Source organism: Eschrichtius robustus, chromosome 11 (assembly GCF_028021215.1).
Source record: "Eschrichtius robustus isolate mEscRob2 chromosome 11, mEscRob2.pri, whole genome shotgun sequence".
Lineage (NCBI taxonomy): Eukaryota > Metazoa > Chordata > Mammalia > Artiodactyla > Eschrichtiidae > Eschrichtius > Eschrichtius robustus.
The window spans coordinates 74952476-74967264 of record NC_090834.1 but is presented as its reverse complement, the minus strand read 5'-3'; the positions used below and the strand labels follow the sequence as shown (position 1 = coordinate 74967264).

The window sequence follows — 14789 nt, the reverse complement described above, 5'->3', positions numbered from 1 at the left end:
CCAGAGCCCATGCTTCACAACAAGAGAAGCCACCGCAATGAGAAGCCCGCGCACCGCAACAAAGAGTAGCCCCCGCTTGCCACAACTAGAGAAAGCCCATGTGCAGCAATGAAGACCCAATACAGCCAAAAATTAATTAATTAATTAATTTAAAAAAAGAAAAACAGAGCTGGAGGAATCAGGCGCCCTGCCTTCAGACTATACTACAAAGCTCCAGTAATCAAAACGGTATGGTACTGGTGCAAAAACAGAAATACAGATCAATGGAACAGGATAGAAAGCCCAGAAATAAACCTATGCACCTATGGTCAATTAATCTATGACAAAGGAAGCAAGAATATACAATGGAGAAAAGACAGTCTTTTCAATAAGTGGTGCTGGGAAAACTGGATAGCTACATGTAAAAGAATGAAGTTAGAACATTCTCTAACACCGTATACAAAAATAAACTCAAAATGGATCAAAGGCCTAAATGTAAGGCTGGACACTATAAAACTCTTAGAGGAAAACATAGGCAGAACACTCTTTGACGTAAGTTGCAGCAATATATTTTTTGATCCACACTCTAGAGTAATGAAAATAAAAACAAAAATAAACAAATGGGACCTAATTAAACTTAAAAGCTTTTGCACAGCAAAGGAAACCATAAACAAAATGAAAAGACAACCCACAGAATGGGAGAAAATATTTGCAAATGAAGCAACTGACAAGGGATTAATCTCCAAAATATATAAATAGCTCATGCAGCTCTCTGTCAAAAAAAAACCCAATCAAAAAATGGGCAGAAGATCTAAATAGACATTTCTCCAAAGAAGACATACAGATGGACAAAAAAACACATGAAAAGGTGCTCAATATCACTAATTATCAGACAAATGCAAATCAAAACTACAATGAGGTATCACCTCACACCAGCCAAAATGGCCATCATCAAAAAGTCCACAAACAGTAAATGCTGGAGTGGGTGTGGAGAAAAGGGAACCCTCCTACACTGTTGGTGGGAATGTAAATTGGTACAACCACTATGGAGAACAGTATGGAGGTTCCTTAAAAAAACTAAAAATAGAACTATCATATGATCCAGGAATCCTACTCCTGGGCATATCCCTGGAGAAAACCATAATTCAAAAAGATACATGCACCCCAATGTTCATTGCAGCACTATTCACAACAGCCAAGACATGGAAGCAACCTAAATGTCCATCGACAGAGGAATGGATAAAGAAGATGTGGTACATATATACAATGGAATATTACTCAGCCATAAAAAAGAACGAAATAATGCCATTTGCAGCAACATTGGATGGACCTAGAGATTATCATACTAAGTGAAGTAAGTCAGACAGAGAAAGACAAATATCATATGATATCACTCATGGGTAGAATCTAATTTTTTCTAAATGATATAAATGAACTTATTTACAAAACAGAAACAGACTCACAGATTTTGAAAACTTATGGTTACCAAAGGGGAAATGTGGCGGGGGGCGGGGAGGGATAAATTAGGAGCTTGGGATTAACATACACACACTATTATATATAAAATAGATAACCAACAAGTACCTACTGTACAGCACAGGGAACTCTACTCAATATTCTGTAATAACCTATACGGGAAAAGAATCTGAAAAAGAATGAATATATGTATATGTATACCTGAATCACTATGCTGTACACCTGAAAATGACACAACATTGTAAATCAACTATATTGCAAAAAAATTAAAAAAATAAAAAACAATGAGGCCCAGGACAAGGAAGTGACTCTCAGCTAGCAGATGTTCTGGAACCAGAACCCAGTCTACTGCCCCCTGGCTCTGCCCAGAAAGAATGGACAGCAGGATGAGTGGGCTGTGGAAGGACCTGAGGCCCTGCCCTAAATCCCCAGCCTCTCTAGGGGGCGGCAGCCAGGGGTGGCTGGCTGGATCAGGTCTGGGGTCCCAGCCCTTACCAGGCCACATGGGGCATTCTGCAGTGTCACTGTGAAGGTGCCCGAGGAGCGGCTCTTGGCGAGGATGTACTGACACGTGGCAGGGAACGTGTAGCGGCGGCCATCGAAGGTCGTGAAGTGGATGTCGCCAGTCACTGAACACTCGGCTGAGGGGCAGAGAAAGGCAGCTAACCCAGGGGAGCTGCCCCACAGGGAGTGCCTTTCCCTGCAGCTCTGAGCATGAAGAGAAGACGGCACCCTGTCCTCAGGTATCAGGGCAGTGTCTGGAGCCCTGGCCCTCCCTTTGAGAGCCCAGCTCACTGGGGAGATGCAGCCCTGCCCCCGCAGGCCTGTCTGAAGGGAGATGCAGCCCTGCCCCAAGCATCTCCCTCTGACAGGAGACCAGGCCCCGAGCATGGAGACCAGTCTCAGTCCAGGCCCCCCACGCCCAGGAAGGAGCCCATGAAAAACCCTCCCTAACAGGGGTGGAGCAAAACCCCTTAATCAGGCAAAGCAGCTCTGAGGAAATGAAGAGGGGCATGCTGAGCCAATGGAACTGAGTGACTGCCCACGCCAGCAGCAGGCCTGGCCCCCAGAGCTTCCCTGCCCTAAAAGCTGTGGGACTGGTAGAGGGGTAAGGTCCAAGGTGGGGCCAGGCATACCTGGGCAGACAGATGTGCTGCACAGCCACTTGCCCGCAGTGCATATGCTGAAACACAGAGACCAGGGGGGCAGGGGCTCACCCCTCCAGGACTAGGATAGACGTCGGAGGGTTGCAGGGTCCGCAGAGCTCCTGCCCCACCCTGAGTCTTCCCAGCTCTAAAATGGGTGGTGGAGATTCCACCCATAGAGTGGATATAATGAGATCTCCTGACTCAGAGATGCTGAGTGAGCACTCCCATGTGGTCAGGCTCCCCGATCCTGGAGGGGCAGCCCTGAGGGAAAGCCCCAGAAGTCACCGCCTCCCCCTTCCCCTCTCCCCAGCAGTGGACACGGACCAGGAGTTGCAGTCTTCTTTCACCACAGAACCAGTCGGGTACAGGGTCCCGTGGAACTCACAGGGACACTCAGCTGGTGCCACGCAGCCCCCATCCTCGAAGATCAGCCCTAGGGTGACAGCAAAGGCCCACTTAACTTACCTCCATTCTTGTTCACAAACCTTTCATGGCTCTCCAGGGCCTGTGAAAAGCAGCACCTCATCCACACTCTTTCACCATCCAGCTCACTTTCAAACTTTCTCCTGTATAAATGCTTAATCCCCTCTGAGCAAATAATCCCACTTCCAGACCTTTCTCAGAGAACAACCCACCCCAAACAAAATGCATACTGACTATCTTCTCCTCCCCACCTCTCAAAGCCTGTCACTGCATCTAGAACCAGCTTAGGTGCCAGCTTAGGCTCCGGGAAGCCTTCCCTGACAGTCTCTCTTCTTGTAATGAATCCCTATATCTCTTCTTGTCTGAACCGCTGAGCTGGTCCTCACCAGATTATGCCTCAGACTAGAGTCATGTGTGTAAGTGTCTTATCACAGCAACCTGATTTTGATCCCTAAAGTCAATGACTGTATCTTTATATTTTTTATCCTAACCCCCAGCCTAGCCATGTGAGCTGCACACTATAGATGTGCTGCAAACGTATACACCATGAAAACAGTATGTGGATGAATGTTTAAGCAAATGCATGTGTGATAAATGAATAAATGAATGACTGAATGACTTGTCCTCATCTACACACCTTAAAAAGCTCAGTCCCAATGAAATTAAATACCCTGATGAACCTCTCAAGAGCCACAGTTCTGCCCCTACTCTCACCTCCCTTAAGCCATCCATTCATTCATTTATTCACTTATTGTTTGTTCCTTCATTCATTCTGCAAACAAGCATCCTCTGAGCCCTTGCTCCATGCCCATCTGTGTCGGGCCAGAAAGAGGCTGCCAGGCACCCACACCACCCCTCGCATACCGTCGGGGCAGTAGCAGCCGTCCACACAGGTTATCTCGCTGTCCACACAGGATGCCCGGGGCTGGCAGGAGGCGGGGCAGCAGGCGATGCATTCGTTGTAGATAAAGGCCTTCTCCTTGCAGCGCACCGCTTGGAAGGAAGGGAGCAGTATGGCCTGACAGCTCCCTTCTGGCCCCAGCTCTGCCAGGACCGACCCAGGCCCCACCCCAAGCCCTGGGGTCGGGGGTGGGAGGGCTTTGATTTTCCTGATTCCCCTAGTCCCAGTGGGAGCACCAGGTGACCAGGAAATTAGTGAGAGCCTGGGAGACGCTGAGAGCCACCCTGGTGGCCCCAGGCCAGTCCCTCCCTCTCTGAGCCTGTTTTCCCATCTATCACATGCAGATGCAACCTTAGGGCTTAACGCTCTGATAACTGTGGTTCTCAGCAGGACAGGACATTGAGCTGAGGCCTGGGAATGCCACCCACAGCCCCAGGACAGAACTTGTTGGAATCCCTCCCTGCCCACCACCAGGCTGCACCTACTGCATGGCCGGAGCTGGTTCCTCCACCCCTGCAGGGGCTGACCTGCCTGGGCACATGCCCGGGCATACTCTGCCAGTGCCCGGCACCAGGTGGCTTCATCACCCGCTGATCTGTGCAGGGAAACCGAGGGTCACACTGGAATAAGATCCACCCTGTAGCCAGCCCGCCAGCACCCGATAGAGACTGCCAGGGCTCAGGGCACCCTTCCGCGCCACACAGCTGGGAAAGGGAGCCAGGGAAGGCAGCCTAGACTGGAGGCAGGAAACCTGGGCTCTAGTCTCAACATTGCCCCTGACTTATGTGACCCTGAGGGAGTCAGGCCCCATTTGTGGGCCTCAGCTGAATGGGGAAGGTCAGTCCCACCTACGCAGATAAGAATTTCAGAGCTTTGGGAAACATACCTGTTAGGGCCTGGGATCATCAAGCTCAGTGGCCCACGTGATGAACTCCCACCCCAGACTGGGAGAGGTCTCCCTTCAACCCAATACCACCCGACCCCCCCGGCTCCCCACTCACTGGCAGAGATCGCTGGTACAGCTGGCCGTGAAGGGCAGAGGGCTGACATAGGCATGGCAGGCATCAAAGGGGGGCCGCAGCAGTGCCTCACAGCGGTCATACACACCCTGGGGCAAGGGCCAGGAGCCAGAGCTGGGGGCTGGCTGGGCCAGGTAAAGCCCTCTGACTTTGCCAGTCCCATACAGCACCCCAACTTGAGCCCGAGGGAGAGAAAAGGCCGGGTAGAGAGCAGACAGAAGGGGCATGGGCACCAACAACCCTGGGCCCCTGCAGCCAATGACTTCCCAAGAAGTAGAAGGAAACCAACCTAAGCTAGACACTAGGGTGGGAGTAGAGGCTGGAGTTAGGGGCTCTTCCCAGGATCCAGACCTGCATGGTTCCCAGGCTCTGCTGCAGGCACGGAGGGCGAGGCAGGGAGGAGGTCGTGGGCCCTGGAGGCTGGTTGGGGGCCTGCTCCTGCCAGCTGTGCACAAATTCAGCCACATCTTCCGTCAGCTTCCCTGTAGGGGAGAACTAGCATGACCACAGGTGGGGAGCCCGAGGGGAGGCAGATGGAGCCGAAGAGATGCCAAGAGGAAGGCAAGGAGTGGTAGAACCCAGCCTCGAGCTCCCATCCCAATCTGCATTTCCCTACGGAGCCGTTCTCCTGAAAAATCCGTGTGGTAAGAATAGTCAAGAATGCTCAAGACCCTGTGAGTTCCCTGGAGTAGATCCCTGCTGCTCTAAACTCAGGAAAGCAACACCATGCAATCGAAAGAGAATGAATGTGTGAGCCTGAACAAGCTCCCATACCGCTCTGAGCCCGAGTTTCCCCATATGTGAAACAGGGCAAAGAGTCCCCTTGTGAATTTATTGCAAGGACTATATGAGACCATGTGGGTAAGGTGTTCAGTGTGTTGTGGCTGCTCAAAGGTGTCACTTCCCTTCTGGCCAGAGTCACCATGATGTGGCCTGAACCCTTCACTTTAACTTCGTGCCACTCCTGCTGGAGCCTTTCTCTTCCGGGCTCCCTCTAGCCCTCTGTGCCCTGCTGCCACCCCAGCCCCCTCCATCTCCCACTCACCTTGCAGGGTCAGTGCCACCTAGCAAAGTGCCCATTAGATTTCACACAACCCTAGTAGACATTCTCATCATGGCTGTTTTACAGATGAGGAAACTGAGGTCCAGAGAGGTTAAAAGATGCCTGAGGCCACACACTTGGAATGGGGCCCCTGGCCTCCCACTGGGTCTTTAGTGCCATGACCCCAGGGTTCTGTCTCAAGTCCCTTTCCACCCCTTCCAGCCTGACCTATCCCCCATCCCCACCAAAATCCCTTGGAGGCCACCTGCCCTGCACCTCACCATAGCTGGTCACCAGGTCGTCCTGGGGGTCGGCGTTGTTGTTCCCACACAGCCCATGGGTCCAGCCCAGGAACTCTGGGCTCATTTTAATGTAGACAGCCGAGGTGCCATCCCAGGCCAGCGTGAAGGCCGACTGATGCCGCACGAGGACATAGCCAGCAAGCCGCTGCAGGCGCATGCTCCCCATCACATGTGGCAGCTGGACCCTGCAGGGCACAGCCCAGAGCTTCAGGGCATCCACACCACCTCCACTAGCCCAGTCCCTTCACCAAAGGACCCACCATCCCCTACCTGAAGGACCCACCACGTACACAGGATCTGCCTCACCCCACGGCCACTGGTACCACAGGGTGTGAGGTCTTATTTTCCCTGCCCCTGACTTCTTGGGTGCCTGGAAGTCCACAATCAGAAAGGGGTTCTTTTGTTTTCAGAGTTTTAAAGTTGCTTTTTAAAATTGCAATTTTCTGGGACTTCCCTGGTGGTCCAGTGGGTAAGACTCCATGCTCCCAATGCAGGGGGCCCAGGTTCGATCCCTGGTCAGGGAACTAGATCCCACATGCATGCTGCAACTAAGAGTTCGCATGCCACAACTAAGAGCCCACGTGCCGCAACTAAAGATCCTGCATGCTGCAACTAAAACATGCCACAACGAAAATCCTGTGTGCCGCAACTAAGATCCAGTGCAGCCAAAATAAATAAATATATATATATTTTTTTTTAATAAAATAAAATTGCAATTTCCCTTGCTATCTGGAATCACAGTGAGGGCAATCATGGGATTTTGAGCACTAATAGTGGTGGCTTTTTATACCAAAATTATTGATGTATCTTTTTTTTTTTAATTTTTATTTATTTATTTATTTATTTATTTATTTATTTATTTATTTATTTATGGCTGTGTTGGGTCTTCGTTTCTGTGCGAGGGCTTTCTCTAGTTGCAGAGAGCGGGGGCCGCTCTTCATCGCGGTGCGCGGGCCTCTCACTATCGCGGCCTCTCTTGTTGCGGAGCACAGGCTCCAGACGCGCAGGCTCAGTAGTTGTGGCTCAGGGGCCTAGTCGCTCCGCAGCATGTGGGATCTTCCCAGACCAGGGCTCGAACCCGTGTCCCCTGCATTAGCAGGCAGATTCTCAACCACTGCGCCACCAGGGAAGCCCTGATGTATCTTTTATTGACAGTGCTTCAGTAAACAAAGTGCAGTTAGTAAAGCAAAAAATAATAATAAATAAAATTGCAATTTCCCTGGCAGGGATAAATCTTAGAGTGACTGAATTTGCCAGTTCCTTTCTCCTAGACAGGAGAGATGGTATAAACAGACATCTATTTTGCTTATATTTTTGGTGGGGAGCAAGAAGGGTGTAGGAAGAGAAAAAGAAAAAGCCAAGAGAGAAGACAAACAGGGAATGAAAGAAAAGATGCAGGGCTACAGCAACCTTGACACCTCCCCATTTTACCGGCACAGGCTTGCCTAGCCAATCTGGAATTTGGCAACTTTCACCCAGCTGAAAATTAGGAGGAAGACAAATGAAGTGTCTAACCAGCCAAAGCTGGTACCAAAAGATCCATCTACCAATGCTTCTTTCATAGGAGAAACCCCTGGGCCTTCAGTTCTACACTCAGCCCCAGAAAGCTTGGTTACCCAGTTTCCAGGTCTGAAGCAGGAAATAAAAGAGGGGAGAAGGGTCAGTGCAGGAAGGTCCCCCTGACAACAACATGAAGTGGCAGTGGACAGCAAGGGAAGGAAAGGCCAGTGAAGAAGAAATGAAAGAAAGATTTCAGGAAGGACCACAGTCTGGGGCCTTTTGGTATAGGAAGCTGGGACTTCACCCCTCAAGTGGTCCCTCAGGCATCCCTGACGTCCCAACAAGGTAAGTGACATTCAAAATGAGCCCAGGCCATCAGAAAAGGGTGAAAGTGTGCTCAGAATCTGTTCTGAGGATGCTTCAACTATGTATGATACATTCAGGAAGATTTCCTTCAACTTGTGAAAGAAAAAAAAATTAAGCATGCTTATAGTGGTAAATTCTCAGCTATCTGGGAAACTCTGCTATTTGCCTGAAAACCCACTGTCTAGAAATCCTGACAGTTCCAGAAAATTGTGAGGGACTCTTTCTGCAAACCCAGCTGACTAGCAACCCAGCTGGCCTGCCAGTATGCTTCTGCCCTGGTGTGCTGCTGTTTGCCCCCTAAAAACAATTTCCTTGAGGCTTGAGAAGAGAAGATGCTTACCCATCCACCACCACCCATGCCAGGGAGTAGGGGAGCTCAGGGCAGAAGATGTTACAGTTACCTTATGCCTCCATGGGTGACCTCCTTGGCCAGACGGATCTCCTGCTCACCCGCTAAGAAGAGGCTGACAGACCTGGAGCAGGTGTAGGGGGAAGAGCCACACTGCGGGTCATTGTGCACCTGGTGGGGGAGAAGGGGCGGTTCAGAGGCCAGTGTGCAGGTTCCTGCCACACACCTGGCCCCAAGCTTCGGTTGTGAGCCCAGGGGTACCCTCTTGAGCTTCCACTAATGCCAACAGCCTGCCTGCTGCATGCCAAGCGCGTTTCCTCTGTGATCTCTCCCAGTCCCCACAATACCACAGGAAGGTCAGAGCTCTCATCACCTGCATTTCAGAGAGGAGGCAACTGGTGCTCAGAGAGGTGAAGTGACACACACAGCCAGGATTCTAATCCAAGTGTGCTGTCTTCCTATTTCCGGACTTTTCTGTTTATCCATCCCAGGTTATCCCATTGGATTGAAAGCCCAGTTACACACACCATCTCACACTCATACAAACCACACACACACACATCTCATATGTATATCACAGGGCACTCTCAAAGCACACACTATAAACACACACTCCTACCACAACCCTGGCAGATACAGTCTAGCCCTCCCCTGCACACACAGGCACACATGTCACTCTTGTGCTGCCTGTCACATACATGTCTCCTCTGGCCCCTGCTCAGACAGAACCTATACATCCAAGGCCATAGGACCCAAGGAGGGGAGGGGTGGGGCTCCCAGAGTTTAGGGAAAACTCTGAAAATGTCAATCTGCCAAATGTGGAAACCCGTCCCATGAGTGAGCAAACCTTCCACTAGGGGTTTCCCTTGTGGCACAGTGGTTCGGAATCCGCCTGTCAATGCAGGGGACAAGGGTTCGAGCCCTGGTCCGGGAAGATCCCACATGCCACGGAGCACTAAGCCCGTGCACCGCAACTACTGAGCCTGTGCTCTAGAGCTCGCAAGCCACAACTACTGAGCCCGCGTGCCACAACTACTGAAGCCCGCGCGCCTAGAGCCTGTGCTCCGCAACAAGAGAAGCCACCGCAATGAGAAGCTCACGCACCGCAACAAAGAGCAGCCCCCTGCTCGCTGCAAGTAGAGAAAGCCCACGCACAGCAACGAAGACCCAATGCAGCCATAAATAAATAAATTAACAAACAAACAAACAATCCTTCCACTAGATTATCATTAAATGTGGTTAAGCAGCCTGGAGCCATTTCAACTAAAAGTGGGACCTGTGAAAGCCATTCCATAGTCTAAATATTTTTCAAACTTTTGTGACCATGACCCATAGTGAGAAATATATACACATATAAATAAAACAAAAGTTTTACAAAATAATATTACCACTATTAATGTGTAATGCATCCCTACAATATTTTCTATTTATAGTCTCTTTTTTCTTTCTTTCTTTTTTCTTTTTATGCTGGTTATGACTCATTAAGTTCATTTCATAACCCTTGAATGTGTGGCATCCCATTGGTCTAAGTAATTGTGACATATCCATCATGAAATGACACAGTCATGATGTGTGATACCCATGATACCCCAAGGCAAAGCGGGGAGAGTTGGTCAGGGTTCCCAGTGCATCCAGGGCATAGCTCCCAGGCAGCCTCTTGGCAGGTCTATGCCTGAGACAGAAGGGGCACACCCAGCTGGCAGAGGGGTGACACTGAGCACCGGGATCTCCCCTATCTCCCAACCCCTTGGCCTTAACTCCGCACTGGCCAAGGTGCCCTCCAGCAGAGCTGGCTCCCCAAGTAAACTCTTCTCCAGGTAGAGAGCTGTGCCTGAAGGCGACTGCCCACTCGACACACAGGGTAAACGAGAAAATCAGGTCTGCCCGACAGTGAGTCTCACACATGTTCATATACAAGACAAACTTTTACTGAGCATTAATCCAGGTACTGGGAACAGCAGTTGAAAAGACACATTCCTTGCCTAGAAAGCTTACATCTGGAGAGTAGGACCAGAAACAGATCTTTGTAAGAGAAACACAATGACAGGGTAATGATGCGGAACTTTGGTTCCACAGAAAGGAGCCCCTGAGCCCACTCAGGAGGTCAGAGCATGCAGAAAGTCTTCTTAGAGGAGATCACCCTAAAGTGAGTCATCCAGGACCTCTACCATTTCCTCTGTGGTACCATGCTCTTTCTTATCTAAGGTCCGTAGCACCCAATGTTCCCTTGGCCTAGAATGTTCTCACATCCGCCCCGCCCCCACCCCTTCACTTGGCTAGCTCTAATTCATTCTTCAAATCCCAACTTAAATATCATTTCCTCCAGGAAGCCCTCCCTGATCACCATCCTTCGCAGTAAGCAAGGTTAGGTTTCCATCACATGCTCTTCTAGCATTTGGAACTTCTCTATTGCACTCAGTTGCACTTGAAATGATTCATTTGACTTGATGTCTGTTTTCCCCATTAGACTATAAGCTCCATGAGGACAGAGACCACATCTGTGTCTTTGTTCACAGAGCCAGCACCAGGCCTTGTGCCAGAAAAAGAGTATAATTACGCACTTAATAAATACTTGGTGAGCGAGAGACTAAGTGAATGAATGGCCAGGGGCAACCAGGAATGGGTGGGTGAGTGAGAACCGTGGAGCCCTCAGCTCCCTCCAGGTGCAGACGCCCTGGGCGGGAGCTGGGAGAGGAAAGGAAGGTGCCAGCCTCTCTAACCATGACAAGTAGATCCCAAGCCAGCCCAGCCTTCAGGGTCTAGTGGAACCTTCCTAGACAGGCAGGGCAGGGAACGCCTCACCTGGACTGAGAAGGTCTGCCCCTCGGGTTCATGGCGCCCCACCAGGGTGTAGCTGCCCTTCCCAGACAGGTAGTAGTAGAGGCCATCAAATGTCTCCACGTGATGCTGTCCCCACGCCCGGCAGATGCTGTCCCGCTCAGGGCCGACATTGTACACTGAGCCAGAGAAAAAAGAAGCTGTCTGTGCAGCAGCAGTCGGCACCGAGCCAGAGGCTGGTGGGTTCCAGCCCTGGCAGGGCCACTCCCACTCCCCTCTAGCCCTGAGCCCCACGTCTCAGGCCCGCAGATTTCCCTGTACCCATGGCCCCTCTTGGAGGTGGGATGGAGCCCAGACCCACCCATCTGGCAGCGCGGCCCAGTGGCATTGAAGCGTCTGCAGTCACAGAAGGCCGGGTGCACACACTCACCCCCGTTGAAGCAGGAGAACAAGTCTGCAAGGGAGACAGAAGGCACCTCCCCGTCAAGCCAAGATTGGCAGAACCCATCGAGGCAGCACCTCCCTCAGGCTGGGACCCCAGGCCCCAGCCCTCCCAGAGCTACATGGAACTCAGATCCCCATCACAGGTAGCCCTAGCTTTCCTCAGTAGCTAGCTTTAATGGGGGCAGGAGTAGGGCACCTCAGATGGCTGCCCCGCCCCATCCCTAGCCGGCTGTGGGGTGGGGTCTCAGAGTACCTGCCTTCCGTATGTGCCAAGTGGTCCCCAGGCCAGCCCCACCTAGGCCTTCAGCTTCCTAAGCTAAAAGTTCTTGGCCACCAGGCAAGGCAGGCAGAACTGCGAATACGTAGCATATGGGGTGAGCAGGGAGACTGCCCAGAGATCTTCATGTACTGCTCTTCCTCGCTGTTCCCTAAGCTCAGGGAAAGGGTCCAGGGCATAAACCAAGGGAAGGGGAGGGGCCTCACATTTGGAATTTAGTAGAAAGGAAGGCCACAGAGGATGACAGGACAAAGCAGAGTGTGGTGAGGGAAGGAGCCATGATGTGAGAAGAGGGGCCACAGACAGAGGCCAGATGAGGGGAGAGGCCATGGACACAGGACAGGCGAAGGGAGAGGCCATGGACATAGGACAGGGCAAGGGGAGAGGCCACAGAAAGTAGAAAGAGGCTACAGACACAGGGTGACGTAGAGAGGGAAAAACAACCACTAAACAAGAAGCTCAGTCTCTCTGGAGTCAGATAGTGTGAGGCAGACAGCCGCAGAGCCATGGTCATCAGAACAGGATACTTCCTCAGCCAGGAAGGAGAAAGCAGAGTGGAGCTGGAGGCTGGGGCTGGGGACGGTGGAAAGAGACCCCATGCAGGGAAAAGAGGTCCCAGGAGGCCCCGAGAGAAGCCTGGGCCTGCGCTCACAGGGCTTTCTGCAGGCCAGGGCCTCCCACGGGCCACAGGGAGGGGGCACTTACAAGATGGTGCACATTTGGCCCGATGGAGTCGCCTTTCCCAGGAAGACATGGCCAAGGAGTCCAGGGCTTCAGCCTCCTTTTAAAGACAGGAGAAGGAAGAGAACGCAATCAAGGGCTGACCTCAGGGAGCACAGCCTTCCCGGTGGTCACAGCCCTTCCTGCCCCTCAGCTGGAGGGAGGCAGGCCCTTTGCCGCTTGGTGCCTCAGTCACCCCACTTCCCCATACCCCCCTCTGAGAGGCCTGCAAGGCAGGATTTTCAGGCCTGTCTTAGGTCCGGAGGAGTGAAGCCTGGTTTACACCCTCCCAAGTGGCGTCGTGGTGGCAGGCTGGGGAGGCCTGTAGCCTGAACACACCCGCTGCCCTCCAGGCTCCAGGGTGTCGTCCCCCCCGCCCCCGCCTCCCCAGCTCCTTCCCTCCCTAGTAAACCTCTGTGTCCTCCACAGCCCGGAACAAAACCCCCTTGTCTGGAGAACAAACACGACACCTCCTCACCACAGAAACCACATGGGGCAGAGCTAAGAAACAAAGGCAGCCCCTCACCCCAGGGCAGGGGGACATCCCCCTGACCCCCCACCAAACCTTTTGGACCATTCTAACAGCAAACACAGTGCCTCGCACATCACCACCGGCTGTCCTCAGAACTCAGCTCTGAGCCAGGACTCTCCCCGATACCACACATCCGAGGACACAGGCAAAGCCCTGTGAGACCCTATTTTCCAGACCAGAAACCCCAATGCACGGTCTCTAGAAATACAAAGCGTCTGAAATCAGGACTGCCCAAACATCATGTGTGTTCTGTTACCACACGGCTAGTCGCCCTCTCAGGACTCCAGCCCGAGGTGTCTGACGTCACCTGGGACTGGGACCCTGGGCACAGCAGGCTCCTCCCTCTCAGGACCTCAGCCCCCGCATTTGTACAACTTCCCGGACCGGGTGCCCGGTCTGGCCCAGGGATGCTGAACGGGAGCGCGTGTTCTTTCTCACAGGGCCAACGAGGCACAAACCACACTGAGGGTGTTTGTCTCACACGTTTTCTCCCTCACTGGCACCTCTGCGTCCCCAGGCTGAATCCCCAGCCTCTAGCAAAGGACTTGGAACACAAGAAGTATGCAGAGCACCTGATCCCTGGAGCCCAACCCCAGCTCTTTGCACCTCCTGCAGGCACCCACCCCCTCCCCCTTCACTGTCCTGCTGACCCCCTGGGAGGTCACTGGCTCTCCTCGACCAGGTATCAGTGTTCTCACTCCCTGGTTCCTGCATCCTCCCAGCTCTCCTTACCCTGTAGATCCAGGCTGAGCCCCAGGAGTCAGGCTTCCCACCCTGGTAGTAGTCGGTCTTACGGGGCCTCAAAGACCACTGGCAATGGAAGAGAGCAGCCGGGGAAAGGCTCATCACCAACAGCCCCCAGGCCCGAAGAGCTTAATTCAACTTGGTCCTTGTGCCTCTCCCCTCCTCAACCCCCTCTCCCCCAGATGTGGCCCCTGTGATCGGCCTTGTGAGGGTAAGACAGCCTGTGCTGCAAAAAGTCGAGGCCATTTTCTGGAGAAGAATTTTAAATCCTGTCCAAATGATTCATCTTCAGTATAGATCAGGAGTTTCTTAATCATTTTTATGCAATGAACCCCTCTGTCAATCTAGTGATGCTTACGGGCCCCTTCTTGGAATAAATGTTTCTAAATACATAATATAAAACATAAGATTACAAAGGAAATCAAGCATATTGCAATGCAGTTATCAAATATTTTATAACTGGGTGACAGTAATATTTGTGCTTCTTTATTAATACGTTAAATCACAAGACCAAGCAGCAGGCCGTATCACTGCCAGAATCTGGGGGCAGTGAGCATAAATGAGATCTGGAGATAGCAACAATGATTGCAAGGTGATAGGAAAATATCTGTGATTTCTACTGGTGACAGTCACAGACACTGCTATTATTCTGTGGTCTGTAGCCTCTAGTAATAATTAAAGGGAAGGCTAAATTTCAGTTCCATTGAGGAACAAATGCATTTTTCCCCCATCCGAGTTCATGGACTCCTGGTCTACACCATCAATTCTCCGGAGAATGGCTGAGCTCTA

General features: G+C 51.7%; 1 protein-coding gene and 1 non-coding gene across 2 annotated transcripts in view; one reads left to right on the top strand and one right to left on the bottom strand.

Annotated features, from left to right (window-relative positions):
- OTOG (otogelin) overlaps positions 1-14789 on the bottom strand; it is an 85858-nt gene that overhangs the window by 68511 nt on the left and 2558 nt on the right. Inside the window, exons 4-15 of the mRNA XM_068555585.1 lie at positions 12710-12785; positions 11645-11737; positions 11308-11462; positions 8558-8676; positions 6270-6475; positions 5298-5428; positions 4929-5035; positions 4413-4522; positions 3891-4019; positions 2928-3036; positions 2592-2638; positions 1951-2096 (exon numbers count right to left, since the gene is read on the bottom strand). Of these exons, the coding sequence (XP_068411686.1) occupies positions 1951-2096; positions 2592-2638; positions 2928-3036; positions 3891-4019; positions 4413-4522; positions 4929-5035; positions 5298-5428; positions 6270-6475; positions 8558-8676; positions 11308-11462; positions 11645-11737; positions 12710-12785 (1428 nt within the window). The remainder of the gene's footprint in view (positions 1-1950; positions 2097-2591; positions 2639-2927; positions 3037-3890; positions 4020-4412; positions 4523-4928; positions 5036-5297; positions 5429-6269; positions 6476-8557; positions 8677-11307; positions 11463-11644; positions 11738-12709; positions 12786-14789) is intronic.
- On the top strand, positions 6742-6814 carry TRNAW-CCA (transfer RNA tryptophan (anticodon CCA)). The gene has a single exon. It is a non-coding gene; the product is annotated as a tRNA-Trp (tRNA).